The sequence below is a fragment of the Protopterus annectens genome, chromosome 1.part0, assembly GCF_019279795.1.
Source record: "Protopterus annectens isolate FY-2018-M chromosome 1.part0, PAN1.0, whole genome shotgun sequence".
Classification (NCBI taxonomy): Eukaryota; Metazoa; Chordata; order Ceratodontiformes; family Protopteridae; genus Protopterus; species Protopterus annectens.
This window is the reverse complement of record NC_056725.1, coordinates 1,266,044,746-1,266,061,356: the sequence shown is the minus strand read 5'-3', so window position 1 is coordinate 1,266,061,356 and position 16,611 is coordinate 1,266,044,746. Positions and strand designations below refer to the sequence as shown.

General features: G+C 38.9%; 1 protein-coding gene across 1 annotated transcript in view; it reads right to left on the bottom strand.

Moving 5' to 3' along the window:
* The window catches only part of MRAP2 (melanocortin 2 receptor accessory protein 2), a 1,283,298-nt gene that overhangs the window by 463,175 nt on the left and 803,512 nt on the right, over window positions 1–16,611 (bottom strand). Inside the window, exon 3 of the mRNA XM_044066146.1 lies at window positions 334–433. Coding sequence (XP_043922081.1) covers window positions 334–433 — 100 coding nt within the window. The remainder of the gene's footprint in view (window positions 1–333; window positions 434–16,611) is intronic.

Genomic DNA, 16,611 nt, shown 5'->3' with positions numbered 1-16,611 from the left:
AATTATATGTACATGAAGGGATATGTTTTACTTGTTCATTGAAGCCTATCTGGAAACTAATGCTTGCTTGGCTATCTCTTGTTTTGAGAACAGAGGCTTGAAGATGCTTGTGGAAGTAAATGAAATGATACTACTACAGCTTAAGAAATATTGCATATATTAGATTTCATTTTTTTTTGTTTACTAACAAAAGAGTCATCCAAACTGCATTGTTCTGTGCAGAGTTTATCATCTCGTCTAGCTCTTTCATTTGGCATTTCCTGTTTTACAAGATTCAAATGCTACTTTCCCATTGTCAGAAGGTATATTAAAAAGAAATACAGAAAAACTTACTCTTGATGCGGTGCTCCTGTTTTGGTCAGCAAGGTGAGTACAAAAAACATGAAAATGACAAATACTGCAAGGCCAACCCAGAATCCAATCACAATCGAATCTGTGAAAAAAATATAAATAAATGAGGGAAACATACTTTACAGAGTGTCTGAAAATATAATAAGCTAAATGTTTGCTATTATTGTGCAAATATTCAATATTATGCATCTCCACTACAGAAATCAAAGCAGACACTTCACATAACCCAGATGATGTAACTGTGAAGACCATCTACCAGTGTATTACAATAGTTCTTGGAAAATTATGTTCACAGGACCTTTCTACAGTACATACCTTCAGAGTTGGCTCCTTTGGTGTTTGGCATTGCTCCCCAATCTGTCACCCCTCAACACTAGGTTGAGGAACAACACCAACAAAAAAGGCTTCCTTCTCTTATCTGGTAATCCTCTCTTCTATAAGGAGGATCACCAGGTCTTAAATCACATCGTAACACCCTATGCTGTCATATTCTTTTGTTTTTCTTTTTTTTCCCTTTGGTTTGAAAACAATAAATAAACAAATCAATTGTAAAACAAACAAATAACTAGGTCTACAGCTAATCAATACATCAATGTTATGCATCAACAACAATTAATATTTTTTCAAACAAGTCTTTAAGCTTAAGCCAAGATTTATATGAATGTGTAACATTAGAAGTTCTCATCTATATAGCATACAGTTCACTACTGCAAACAATTTTTTTGTCATACTAATAAATTCAACACTAGAGGGGGCAACTTTACTTTCCCAATGTTTAATAATAAATTTTCTGGCTATAGCAAAAATAGTCCAAAGAAGAGGGACTTGGGTTTTTGGAATAATCTCAGAAATCAGAGCATTAAATAAAACTAAAGATTTAGAAATATTACATCTATGTGACCATAGAGCTTGAATAAAATTATTAATTTATTTCTAAAAGGGGAGATGACTTCACATTCATATACCATATGCATCCAATCAGCTATTATTTCAGAATCACATCTCCAGCATTTAATTCTATTTGATTTATACATAATTGTAACTTTGTTAGGAGAGACAGAAGCTCTATGTAAAAATTGCCAAGTGAAACATTTCTAAAATAACGAAGATGTAGTTTTATTTGTACATTTAAATATTAAATTCTTGTATTTTTCAGAAAAGTCTTCATTATTAATTTTTGAGGAGTACTTCCAATAGGAATTGCCTAAATATTTGAAATCCAACTTAATTTTATAAATTTGCGACAAGTATGATTTATTTTTCATAGCATTATTATTGATATTTAGGCTTACCTTCATAAGGTTGAAGTGCACATCTGTGATGGCCAGATGTGCAAAAGTATGATTTCAAAAGTTAATAATGAACTATTAATTGCCAAAATCACAAATGAGCATATGCCAGTGTGCATTCACTTATCTAGATTTAGCATTCTGAGTGGAGATCGCACTACAGTGGGATCAGAACATACACCTCTTCCCTCACTGCAGTGAGATCTCGGAATTAGTATATTAAATTAGCTGGGGGGTACAGGGAGGCTTGCCCCCCTGCATAACGGTGTTTGGAGACATCCAGAAATGTTGGGTGTTTTGAAAACATTTGACATTCCCGGAATGTCAAATTCATTATTTAGCACTTTCAGTGTTTTCAGAATTCGAAAGTGCAGTTTCTACCTTTAGAGTCTGATATATGGCAAGTCGCACATGTTATTTGCGACATTGTAAAGGTAAACCAATATTTATTAAGAATTCCAATAACTGTGGAACAATGTCTTATCTAGGTTAATAGCTTATTTATCTCTGTGTTCACAAAGTCTCTAAATATTTGTAAAATGAAGCAGCTCTCAGAATCTTAATTGTATTTGGACCTAAAATTTTCAATAGTGTATATGTCAGTACCATTTAAGAATTGATGCCAATAAATTAAATTACTTTTTTGTTTCAATACTAGCATTTTGCTGGTTATGGATTTCTAAGCAGTCATTTATACATGCAATTAGAAAAATAAAAAAATATTAAGTCTTTAATACAATGGTTAGAATACGGACACTTTTGGCTAGAGGAAATGATGTTATTTAAATAGGGAATTTGAGAAGAGGGTGTAATACCACTTACACAAAAATCTTTTAATAATCAGATAAAACTATTATGTACTATTTGTTTATGACTGGTTGTGATATATTTATAATCTGTTAATAACATTTCTTGATGTATTTGTTTCCATTTTGAATCATAAGATGAATTTATCCACAATGCTATAACTTTTACAATTGTTGAAGTAGCATACAATTGAATATCAGGAATGCTATTCCACCATTATCCCAACCTTTTCTATGTCAATCAAAAGAAACTCTTAGTTTATTAGGATGGCAAAAAATAATAAGTAGAATATTATTTATCTTCATCATTTTTTTGATGGAGATAGTACTAAAGATTGTAAAACAAACAATATTTTAGGGAGAATTGGCATCATAATAAGTATTAATTTTTCTTCCATGGTAAAGAAGAATTTGTTCTAATTTGTGACTACCCTTAAACTGTTATCAACAACCTGTTGGAATCTTTGTCTGTATAATTTCTTTACTATTTGACATGATGGTAATACCAAGGCATTTCATTTGATTGCTATTCCAATCGAAGTTAGAATATTTTTATATAAGTTTTTTTAAATTTGTATTACTTAATAATGCAATTGTTTTATTATGATTAAGTCTTAACTTTGAGATTTCTTCAAACTGACTCACAGAACCAATTATATACTGTAATAAATTTTCTATATTTCCTAATGTTAGTAAAATATCATCAGCTAAGTGCTGAATCTTTTGGTTTGAAATCTTCTTTATTTTGATACCATTAATGTTCTTATTTAATATTATTAGCAAAGGGTTATATAGGTATTGCAAAAAGTAAAGGTGATAATGGGCAGCCCTTTTTTGTGCCTTTTTGTAATTTAAAGAAATTAGAAAGAAAGGAAGCTATTTAGCATAAGCACAATAGTTGGGCTGTATAACCTAAAAATCAATGCAATTTGATCAGGTGAGATATTATACACTTTAAATGTTTTAAACAGGTACGACCAAATAACTGAGTCAAAAGCCTTATCTAAATCGAGACTAATCATAGAAAGTTCTTTTTTATTTTTATTTGCATGTTCTATTAATGTATGCACTCTTATTATATTATCTTGTATTTGTTTATTTAAAATAAACCCTGTTTGATGATTGTTAATTAATTTAGGTATAAGTAGATTAATTCCATTAGCTAAAATGGACATGCACATCTTATAGTCCACATTTAAAAGTGAAATGGGTCTGTATGATGAACAATTTGTAGGATCCTTATCTTGTTTTAAAATAGGTGATATAAGGGAATATTTACATTAGAGGGAGACTTCAGCAGTTGTTTTTATTTTTCTATAAGCCTTATCTAATATTTTAACTGAATCATCCAGTAATATTTTATAAAGTTCTGGTATAAGACCATCTAAGCCCGACACCTTATTATTTTTTAACTTTTTTATTTGATCTTTTATTTCTGTTTAAGTGAATGATCTATCAGTTGCTTTATTTGTTCACAGCTTATTTTATTTATATTTTCCCTTAGAAAAGTTTCAATGATATCATCATTATCTGGGTTATTTGTATTATTAATTATACATTCATAAAATATTTTAAGGACATTCAGGGGGATTCAATAAAACTTACATGATAATTTTTACCATGTGTGTGTCACTGTGTGATGTGCAAATTGGTGTGAAAAGTTTTGGATTCAGTAAAGTCCGCTTAGCTGCTCACAGAGGCTAACACTCATGTGCAAACACTTTTGTGGCATGAAAATTACAGCATGAGTAGCTGAATTTTATGCTAATCAAGCAAATTAACATGGTGGACTGATTCAACAACCTCTAAAGCAACCATGTAGACTCCATGTTTGTGGTGGCTGTGTATTCCAAAACTTTCCAAATACAGCCACGGAAAGAAGTCTACACTGGAGCAAGACCAAGTAAAAGCTCTTACATTTGTACAGAACTGCCCTTAACATGTAACACCACACTTACTCTGACCTAATTATACAGGGTTGATGCTAGAAAATCAGTGTAACAATCATAATAATGTCATTTTAAGTGCACTGACATAAATGCAGCTTTGCTCCTCCACAACCAAACGAAGACTAATCTGTAAGTAATACAGGCTGCTAAAATGTGTAAAGCTCCATGAAACAGAGTATTATACTGTAATGTATGCATATGCAGGATGTAGCTGATGGATTACAGTATTTCTTTGTTACAGCATTGGGCTCCTATGCAGTTTTCCTGGCTACACGGTTTCTAACTATATAGATTCCTGGCTGTCAGCATGGTGAAGATGTACATTAGGTAAAAACTCAATAGAATTGTTGAATATCAAAAAACAGTAACTGTGTAGGCACTTCCACATTGTTTGAGTTGAATGCATGGCAACAGTGAATGCTGACATCAAGGGGGGTGTCATGTTACACTTTCAGAGGTGAATATACAAGACTGTGAAGGGTGAAAGTGCATGTAAGCACTGCACAATTCCTAAGTTCTGTATCATCCTCATTATTTGTTTGTTAAAATGTGTGGTCTCTGTCTGTTTTACTTTTTTTTTTGCCACTGTTTGCATTATGCAGTGCTTAGACCAACCACAAGAAACAGAGGAATGAATGTAATGTTTTCTCTGTGTTGTTATGTAACTATTCCTGTGGCAGCACATGCATGTGTTATGGCTGCAATATAGATGGTCCTGGGTTTGAATGCAGGGTGTGCAGCCTTTCCTTCACTTTTTATTGTCCATGTTTACACAATATCTGTAGAATGGAGGAAATATCAATTTTGACTGTGCTTACCTTATTTATGCGAAGGTGCGTGGAGGTGCTGAGAGGTGTGCATAGCTGAGCATAGCGCACTAATGAGCAAGTAACCAGTGTGTTTAATTGATGCAAGTTATAGCATAAACAGGTAAATTGCATATTAATCCAACACAGTGGAGCTATTCAACAATGTATAAAGTATCCATGTAGCCTATATACTGTTTTTTCCTTTATCCTTCAATACCATTGGAGTAGAGACAAGGAAATTTTAACTGACATGATGCTAGGGACTGCTGCAGCTATTCTACATCTGCATGTGCTAGTGGCTGAAGCCAGTGTTGCTGGTGGTGATAACAATAGGCCTAGGCAGAGAAGGAGAAGAGTGTTCAGGCCCAGGGTAACCTTCCAGGTGCTACATGAGCTGGAGATTATAGAGCACTACAGGGTGGACATGGACATATTACAAGAACTCTGTGAGGTCTGCCACCCTCAACTCAGAGCCAAAGCCAACTGTGGAGGAACCTACACTAGAGGAAACTAAGGTACGTGTAGCCCTTAGAATATTAGCTACTGGTACCTTCAAAGACCAACTGGGGGGCATGATGGGTGTGCCACAGGCATCCAGGATCCTCCACCAATTTCTGGATGCTATGCTCATACATGCCAGTGAGCACATCTTTTTTCACATACTTCTGAAGAGAAAGCCAGCAATATGGAGCTGTTTTACAATGTAGCACACTACCCTGAAGTACAGGGTGCCATAGAATGCATTCATGCACACATTAAGGCACCACCTGGTGAACAGAGTAGAATCTACATTAACCTCAGGGGAAACCACGACATCAACTGCCAAGTCATGTGTAATGCCCATGAAATTATCTTGAATGAATGTGCTGGCAACCCTGGCAGTTATCATGACTACCATATCTGGCAGATATCACAGCTGTACTAGATGTTTGCTAAGGGGGCATTTACTGGGTAATGCTGGCCATGCTCTGGAACCATGGCTGATGACTCCCATCAGAAGTGCACACACACCCATGGAAGAATGCCATAATGAGGCACACCCTCAAACTAGAAACATTGTAGGGCATGTGTTTGGGCTTCTGAAGTCAGGGTTCCAGTGCTTAGATAAATCCAGTAGACCCCTTCAGTATAACCCATGCACATGTACACAAATATTTACAGTATGTGCTATGCTCCACAATCTGATCCTGCAGAAACAGCTGCAGCAAGATCAGCAAGGGGAAGAGACACACATCCCCCCACCAATGCCTAGGTCACTACAGCCATAGTCATAGGAGTACTCAGAGGAGGAACCCCTTCAGATGTTGTCCTTGTAAGCAGATGTAGGCATGCTCAGTATGCATTTGCTTTGGATAGAGGCAAAACATAGCACATTCACTGACCACCTAGGGACTTAATATCTTTCTCCTACTCACACACATGTAGTAAAATTGATGCCAGGCAACTCACACAACCTTTACCTCCCCATGTATTGGATGTGTACTGCTTGCCTCAGACAGAGTCAGCCTTGAACTAAAGGTGTGTCAACAGCTGCATTTGCAAGGTAAGTCCTGAACCCAGAGTGTATTATTTAATAATACACCACCAGAACCCCACTCGGCCTTCCTGAAAACACTGGAAAATATGAAGGTCTCTCCAAACACCATTATATTTGGCGACTTCAACTACCCAAACATAGACTGGGAGCATTATTCTAGCTCCAACACCCTAGCCCGAAGGTTCCTAGAATTTATAAACTCAAATGCTATGGAACAACTTGTTACCACTCTCACAAGAGGAGAAAACATACTGGACCTGATCATCACCAACATGGGGACTCTATGCTCCAGACCAGAAGTGTATCCCTCACTGGTAAGATCAGACCATAAACTAATCTCACTGGATATTCACATCCTGACCCTACCCCCTGCCCAGAAAACCACAGTGAAAAACTTCTCTAAAGCAAATTTCACACTCCTCAAAACTGAGGTGGAATCCTTCAAAGCCCCCGGGCCTGTGGAAAATACGGCCCAGACCACAGAATCCTTTATAAACGCATTCTATGAACACCTTCAGGAATGCATGGATCATGCGATCCCAAATAAAACCAAGACCCAATCCTCCAAAGGCAGACGTCCTGTCTGGTGGACCCCAGCCATAAACAAACTATACAATAGAAGGAGGAAGCTACTAAATGATAGAGCAAAATCCCAAAAAGGGAAGACATCACTGATCAGTATTAGCAAAAATCTACGGGAACTCATAAAATTGTCTAAGGCCAGCTTCGAGAGAAAAATTGCACAGGACACTAAGGATAATCATAGGGCTTTCTTTAGTTATGTTAGGAACCTTGGTGGTAATTCCCAGATATGCTCAGAATTAGTCCAAAATGACAAAAAATACACTGAACCCACAGACATTGCCAACATCCTAGCTGACAGGTTCAGCGCAAACTTCTCCCTCCCCTCCCCACCAAAAGGGCAAATATCTATCCCGGCAGAGTGCTGCCCCCCTGACATCTCAGATGCTCAGGTAAGAGCCGCCCTCTCCAAAGCAAAAAACACAGCATCAATGGGACCAGGCGGTGTCCGGCTGCGTCCTACATGAACTCCAAGAAGAGCTAAACCCAAACATAAAACTACTGTTCAATCTCAGCCTTACTGCAGGATATGTGCCCAAAGAGTGGCGTACAGCAACAGTGGTCCCTCTCCATAAAGGTGGTGCCTCAACGGATCCTGGAAACTATTGCCCCATATGCCTGACGAGCTTGGTCTGCAAAGCTATGGAAAGGATCATCATGGACCTCATAAATAAAGATATTGGGGACCTACAGACACTGGATCCTACCCAGTTCGGCTTTGTTAAGGGCAGATCCTGCCTCTTAAACCTGGTTGATTTCTTTGAAACAGTCACCAAGGCCATTGACGAGGGGAAGGTGGTCCACACAGCCTACCTGGACCTCGCAAAAGCCTTCGATACAATACCCCACTCAGGCATTATAGATAAGCTCACCAGCTTAAATATAAACTCCTATGTCACTAGATGGATTGCAAACTGGCTCAAGGACAGAACCCACATGGTTAGAATTGCTGGAGCCATGTCAGACTCCAAACCAGTTACAAGTGGTGTCCCACAAGGCTCAGTCCTGGGACCTCTCTTGTTCGGTATATATTTCTAGGAGGTACAGGCCAACACGGAAGGACTGTGGCTGACCAAGTTCGCAGATGACTGCAAACTGGGCACCATAATTGACTCTCCAGCCAACACAAGCATCCTCCAAAAGGGCCTCATAGAAACAGACAACTGGTGCCAGAGCCATGGCCTCAAGCTAAATGCCAAAAAGTGTATAGTCATCCCCTTTGGCAAAAACACAGTGCCCACAAATTACCACATATGTGGTAATCCATTAAGTACAGAAGAAGTAATTAGGGACCTGGGGACCCAAGTTGATAGCAATCTCTCATTTGACAAACACGTAGCCAAAGTGGTTAGAAAAACATTTTATATAGCCCACCTAATCATGAAGGGATTCACATCTAGATCAGGGAAGGTCATCGTGCCTCTTTACTCATCCCTCATCAGGCCCATAATTGAGTACAATGCCCCTTTTGGGATGTACCTTACCAGACACCTGCAGCAACTGGAAAGACCCCAAAAGTACCTCACCAAGAGGATCAAAGGGCTCAAACAGATGCCATATGCTGCCCGGTTAAAGAAACTCCAGCTCTACTCAGTGGCATACCGCCTGTTCAGAGGCGATCTGTGCCTGACGTATAAAGCCATGTCCATCCCGGAATTAATGGACATGCTGCCTCAGAAACTCCAAATCCCATTGAGCTACACGCTCGAGTGACTTGAACCTCAGCACTGAAATAAATAGGACATGCTGAAGGGACAGATTCATAACCCAGAGGCTCCCTTCAGTCTGGAATAAAATCCCAGTCCAGATTAGGCAGAGTCCCTCATTGACCCTCTTCAAGAGGAATCTTGATGAGTGGATGGGAGATCGTAGGTTTACCCCGGATATCACTTCTGTGTCACTGTTAGACAGAGGCACAGTATACTAACCTCGAAAAAGGGCATAGCAAAATAAATTTAAAATGGGTGGCGAAAGCCAAACACATTCTGGCTAGGCTTATAAATGCCCTAGGGCAGATAGCCTAGTATGAACCTATGAACCTATGAACCTATGAATCATGTCATGGCGTATCCTTGTATTTCTTAGCTTGGTACAGTAAGCAAGTAATTAGTGGTGGATTTGAACAGACAGAACTTTAACATGTGCCACCAAAAACTTATTTTATTTAAATTTGTGCATTAGTAATTAGTAGGCTTCAGGTACAAAAGATTCACACAGTCCTACCTCTGAAAAATTCTGATGCTCCCTGCATCGCCTCAGTTTAGCACCATACCTTTGTACTGGTAAATCATTAAAGTCAGAAATTAGAAAGTGATGATACACATTGCAGTTTCAGACTTCAGACTTGTTTGTATCATAAGGTGGATTTTTGCCTCCTTTACTACTCACTTTCCCCCCTGCCTACTACCTAGTTCTTCTGATTGTTCCCATCCTTCTACTCTCCTTGGGCTCTTCCCGCTCCATTCGCCCTGCGGGCTCACTCCACTCCCCTGCCCTACCCCCAATTCCCACCCACCCCCAGTGGTCCTAGACTTATAGATCTAAACCCCACCCCCACTCACATTAACCAATCCTTTTCTTCCCCTCCCCTTACCTCACTCTCTATACTCACCCTTCTCCCAAATTAACTATCCCCACCCTGCATATACTACCAGTTTCTCTCGCCTCCTCTTATACAGCTCTTTCTCCTTTACTTACTTCCTCAGAGCGTCTTCACCACTCCCACTCTCTATTTTTATTTACTTTTGAATATCAACCTTTAGTCATGCCATTCTACACTATCTTCACACAGCTCACCTTGCTACTCTTCCCCTCACTTTTAATGAGCCTCTACCCAGCTTACCTCTTAACATCCTTTGAACATACAAAATATCTAAATACTTACCACCCTCCAACTCATTCTACCTTAATCATAGCCACTGCCCACAACCACATTAATATCACTTCAGAAACACATTATCTTCTAGAAAAATACCATAGACTGCTTCACATCAAGTATTATTTCCCAAAGACTAGGAAATTCCCAAGCTTAATCTCTCAGTTTCTACCCTATCTAATTAGACCCAAAACAAATCACTTGCAAGATGGTGATATACATCCAAATCCAGGCCCTTCTAGCTTACCTCAAGCTAATAATCTTAACCCCTCTCCACCCACAACACAAACTCCCACTACACTTACAAACTCTCTCTTCATTGCACAATTCAATATACGCAGCATAAACAACAAACTTGCACACCTCCATGCATTATTAGATGATCAATCTTTTGACATACTATGTCTAACTGAAACATGGCTCAAACACCATACTAAAGATATTGATATCACCCCACCAGGTTACAGTATTATAAGGCACAACCACATAAAAAAGAAGAGAGGGGGAGTAGCTATTCTCTTCAAAAATAGCCTACAAGTTACCCCCATTGACTACAAAGCTCTTCCTGAGACCAAGGCTGAAATCCTTGTCTCTAAACTTCAACTAAACTCCAGTAAGTCCTTATATATCATCTGCATCTACTTACCTCCAGGTGATAACATCAGCTTACTCGAGGAAATCCTCAGTACCCTATCCCCATACTTCCCCCAAGAAACCATCATTATGGGCGACTTTAACATTGACTGGAACAATATTAATACAGAGCATCCCATCTTGCATATTGACCTGCACGGGTACTCTCAAATTATTTCCTCCCCAACCAGAATTAATAAATCCAGCAAAAAGGAAAGCATCCTAGACTGGATACTCATTAATAAACCTCATCGAGCATACAAAGTAGGGATATTCCCTGACAATCTCAGTGACCATTCCTTAACCTACCTGATCAGGGAAAAAAATTATGTCCCCCATTCTATCACTTATAAAACAATTAGATACAATAGAGACTTTGACCCAGAATTATTCCAAAATGAAATCAAAGCCTGTAATTGGACCCCCTTAAAAAGTCTACCTCTCACTGAGGCAGTTAACTATTTTAACTCTAAATTTCTAGCAATCCTTGATGACCACGCTCCAAAGCAGAACATAAGAATTAGAGCCAAACCTGCCCCTTGGCTGTCCAAAAACACCAGACAAAACATGCTACTCAGAAACAAAGCTTGGGCCAAATGGAGAAGTACTAAAAGTACTTCAGATCACCTCACTTATAAACAGTTGAGAAATAAAACAAAACTAACTATTCTCTTAGACAAGAAACAATTCTACATGAACACTCAAACCAAATACCAAAATAACCCACAAAAATTTTGGGCAAATATCAACAGACTACTTCACCCTGGTCAAACCAAAACTCCAAACCTTACAGGCAGTCAAAGAGAAAATCCTAGACAAGCAGCAAATGCCTTTAATACCTACTTCACAGAAACTATTAAAGCACTAGCTAACCAACTTTCTCCTGATATTACATTCCCTCCAAACACAAACAAGACCTTAGCCCCTATATTTCAATTACAATCTGTCCCCACTCGAGATATCTGTAGACTTATCCAAAAACTTAAACCTTGCACTCCATCAGCAGACCAATTACCAGCAGAATATTTGCAGACAGCTGCCAAAGCTATAGCCTACCCAATTTCCATCCTCATTAACCAAACTATTGCTGAGGGAGAAATCCCTGCCATCTGGAAAATCTCTCACATCATTCCACTCCATAAAGGAGGGAACTCTAATGACCACTCTAACTATTGCCCAATAGCTCTATTATCCCCATTGGCAAAAATAATGGAAAAATGCATTCAAAAGCAATTACTTAACCATCTAACTCAATACAATTTGCTAGCTGATTGCCAACATGGTTTCAGGCCACACCACAGTACTACAACTGCCCTACTGTCTTTCTGCAACTCCATTAACCAAAACAGAAACAACAACATCCTCACATCAGCTCTCTTTATAGACCTGTCTAAAGCTTTCGATATGGTTAATCACCAGCTATTAATAAACATTCTTACACACCTCTCATTCGATACTCAGGCTATAAACTGGTATAGAGCCTATCTTACTAACAGACAGCAAGCAATCCTATGGGGTAATCAACTATCCTCCCTACTGCCTGTTACCCTAGAAGTCCCTCAGGGCTCTATTTTAGGTCCACTCCTCTTCTCAATTTTCATTAATGACTTACACTTAGCTATTCCGCAAACTACATGTTTACAATATGCTGATGACTCGACAATTTTATGCTCAGCTAAGACCTCATCTGAACTTTTACTAAAAACACAAGAAGCATTTAATAAAGTCAAGTCTTGGTTTCTTCAACGCTGTCTTCTACTTAACCCCAAAAAAACAAAGCTCCTACTATTTTCACCAACCCAAAAGCACACCCTTACTGATTTCACTGTCCTATCAAAAAATGGTACTCACATACAACCTGACTTAACAACAAAACTATTAGGGGTTACTATTGACAACCACCTTACTTTCAATGAGCATATCAACAATACTGTAAATATAGTCAACAAAAAAATGAGTGCCCTCTACAGAATTAAGCCATTCTTCACTCCTTTAGCTAAAACAAGTATTCTCCACTCCCACCTTATCTCCTCACTTCTATATGCTTCTACTATCTATACTCACCTTTCGAAAAGCAATCTCTCTAAACTGGTTAAATCTTATAATAGCATTGCTAGATTTGCCACTGGACGACCATTTAGAACACACCATTCCCAGAATCTATCTCAACTAGGCTGGCTTGAATTTCAAAATCTACTTGAGTTTCACCAAATTACATTGGCCCACAAAATACTTAACCAACCAAAGAAGACCCCAAGTCTATCTACCCTTATTACTCCCTACCTGAATCTTAACTCCCTGCGCTCCTCAAATAAACTACTTATCTCCTCCAGCAGATCCAACAACAGAGCAGGCGATGCTCTCTTCTCTAATGTAGTTGGGAACAAATGGAACCTTCTTCCTCCTGATCTCACCTCTATTTCCTCTCTAACTAACTTCAGACCAAAACTTAAAATATACCTAAAACAACACTGGCTTTGCTCTAGTTGTAATCCTGACTAACTTCTGCCTTAAGCAATTTATGTTATACCCACCTTTTTTTCTTTTATCTTTCACCTTCAGACTTCTATGTCGGTGAAATCCTTAATAAACACAGTCTTTCGAATTTTATTAGATAATTAGATTTCTCTAAGTCTACACTTGCTGCTATTTTTTCCTCACAATATATGAACAAGGTCCTTTTTATAATATTATAACTCCTAGTTCATCTTTTTTCTCTTTCTCTTTTTTTTCCTTGCTTTCTACTTACCAAGGTTGGAATAATGTTAAAAATGTCCTTAGATTTCTCTTATTTTTGTCAATGTTATGCTTAGATGTTTAAGTTAGTATTAACAAATTGTACAAATTGGAGCTTATCTCCCCGGGTCTCTACTGAAAATGGATATTCATCCAGTTGGACTAGCCCGGTTAACAAATGTAAAATAAATAAAATAAAATAAATAAATAAATAACAGTAATTGAGCTTTGTCCCGCCCCCAAAAAGAGGAGTGCACCCTTGTTCCTGCTAGAACAGTAACTCAGCCATGCTACTCCCAAAAGAACAGTATATGTGTGTTTGTGCCATCCAACCTCATTTGTTGGCAACTGCATATCATATTATTCCCAGTTAATATTCTCTCACGTGTTAAGACCAATGATATGGAATGGCTTACACAATGCATGTGTTAGATAACTGATGGATGATCAAGAAACACAGAAAGGTAACATACAGCTGTATATTTGTAAGCATAATTATGACAGGTTGTATGATAACTAACTGCTCTATGTCCAAATATAGTAAAGAGAATTAAATGTACAAATCACAGTTGATGGTTTGATAGCAGTGTGCATTCTGTTGCAGTTGGTTGTGTGAAGAGTGACTTTTCATTTTATTGATGCAAAGCTGTTTATGTGGCCAAGAGGGCTAAGGCATCCCTCCTGTTTTCTGAAACTTTATTGGTGTGAGGATTCAAATCCTGACATATGTAGAAATTTGTAATGTGTACTATCAAGTTTTCAAGTGCTTTTACAGATTTTGTGTATTTCTTCCTTAGTGTTATTAACTCTTCCTATTTGTCTTCTTTTAATTCCAGTTTTCCACAATACACCACTTCCTGAAAAAACATTTGGCTAAACTTATCTTGTTCAAGCAATGCACAGCATTGTGGAAACAGGGGAAAACTAGATTTCCTATGAAGCTCTCACCCAAAAAATAGAAAATGGATACATTCTATTAATGCTCTGAGCCATCATGAAAAGCCAGCCTGGAGTACAGATGTGATTGGGGTATAGTAGCAAGCATTAGTAGTGCACCTTGCTTTTGTGCACTGTTTCTCTGTGCACAAACAGGCCTATCTCACATGTGTGTACACTTTGTTAACCAGTGTGCAAATGCAAGGCTTGTTGCACTATGGAATTGTGTATATGATATTTTATCATTGCTGTTTATTGTCCACTTTCTTTGTATGACATAAAACTGCATATGGAAACATTGCAAACTAAGGACACAATGTAACTATATGTTATATATTTACAATACATTCATTTGCCCCCCCCCCCCAAAAAAAAAAAAACACCCATAACAAGCACTACAACCCTGGGCTTTTACTATTTTTTCCACACCTATAACAACCACAATACAAATTGTTAAACATAATGTTGTGTGCTCACTCATTGCTCACAGCCTTGCTCTGCAAAACTCAGACAGCCAGGTATGCTCAATAAGGGTACTTGTATTGTTACACAGCTAGGCTTCTAAACAGTCTACTGCTATTAGGCTACTATCCTCAGATGACACTATGAAACAATGTACCTATGCAAGCATCCCAACCTCTTATCTCCCAAATGGTCTGTCGATGTCATCTACTATAAGTTCACCTGCAGTCTTGACAAAATCAGACTTGTGCCATGGAATGTGCAATAAGTACTGTGTCCTGTAGTCTGTGTCCTTAGATAGGTAGGGGGTTCTATTCTTACTGCAGTCAACTGTGTGTGTGTGTGTGTGTGTGTGTGTGTGTGTGTGTGTGTGTGTGTGTGTGTGTGTGTGTGTGTGTGTGTGTGTGTGTGTGTGTGTGTGTGTGTGTGTGCGTGTGTGCGTGTGTGCGTGTGTGTGTGTGCATGAAGTGTGTGTGTGTGTGTGTGTGTGTCTACACAGAAGAGCAGAAGTGTGTATCCCACAGTTATTTCTTCAATGGCATGGTTTGCCAGTTTTTTGAGAGTTGCACAAGCCTACACATCCATTTCATGCAGGCCTTCCATCCTCTTGTCTCTCACATGGCCTGCCAATGTCAACTACTATAAGTTCACCTGCAGTCCTAACAAAATCAGAATTGAGCTGTGGCATGTGCATTAAGTACTGTGTTCTGTATTGTGTGTACTTAGGTAGGTAGGGGTTCTTTTCTCACTGCAGTCAAATGGGGGGAGTTGTTTTTTGTGTGTGGGAGCTGTTGGCGGACTTTACAGTGAACCATTTACAGCAGCCTGTGGGACACTCTTATCTTGTCCTCAGCAGACACTGCTGATGTCATTATCTATAAAGTGTTGTCTGACACACTTCAAATTGGACTTGAGCTGTTTTGCTTGTGTTAAATACTGTGTTCTGTAGTGTGCATGTACTTAGGTAGGGGTTCTAGTCTTACTGCAGTCCAAAGGGAGGGTTGATATGTGTGTGTGTGTGTGTGTGTGTGTGTGTGTGTGTGTGTGTGTGTGTGTGTGTGTGTGTGTGTGAGCTATTGCTGGACTTTACAGTGAGTCTTGTACACCAGCCTGTGGGACACTGTTATCTTGTCCTGAACAGACACACATCTGTCATTACTAGGATATACAGTAAGCAAACAAAGCTGCTGTCTACAAATACAAAAGTGAGAACTCAGAACTGGAAGACCACCCTACTCAGCCTAAACAAGCAAATAAGACAACTTGTGCAATCTCTAACCCCAACCCTTATTCTCCCCTCTTTTTTTTATTCCCTAACAGCACAGCTGGGTAGGCCTGGCTTATGGGATCCACCTGCCCCCATTCCACTGTTTATGGCACCAAGGCCTAGCACGTCTGAACCATAACCTGGTAGCACCCCTTTTGCTGACCCTGCACTACCTCGCCCCTCAGGTACTTCTACCCCCGAGGACAGGCCTGTGGATCACTCCAGGAGCAGTGGCAGAGGGGGTGATTTTTTCACCTGAGAATAACTGCTGAGGATGGTGCATAGTATTGTGTACTGCACTGTGGCCACACTCCTATGCCAGATGGAGACACAGCTGCATAACACAAGGAGATACAGATGTCAGGCACTGCAGCCACTG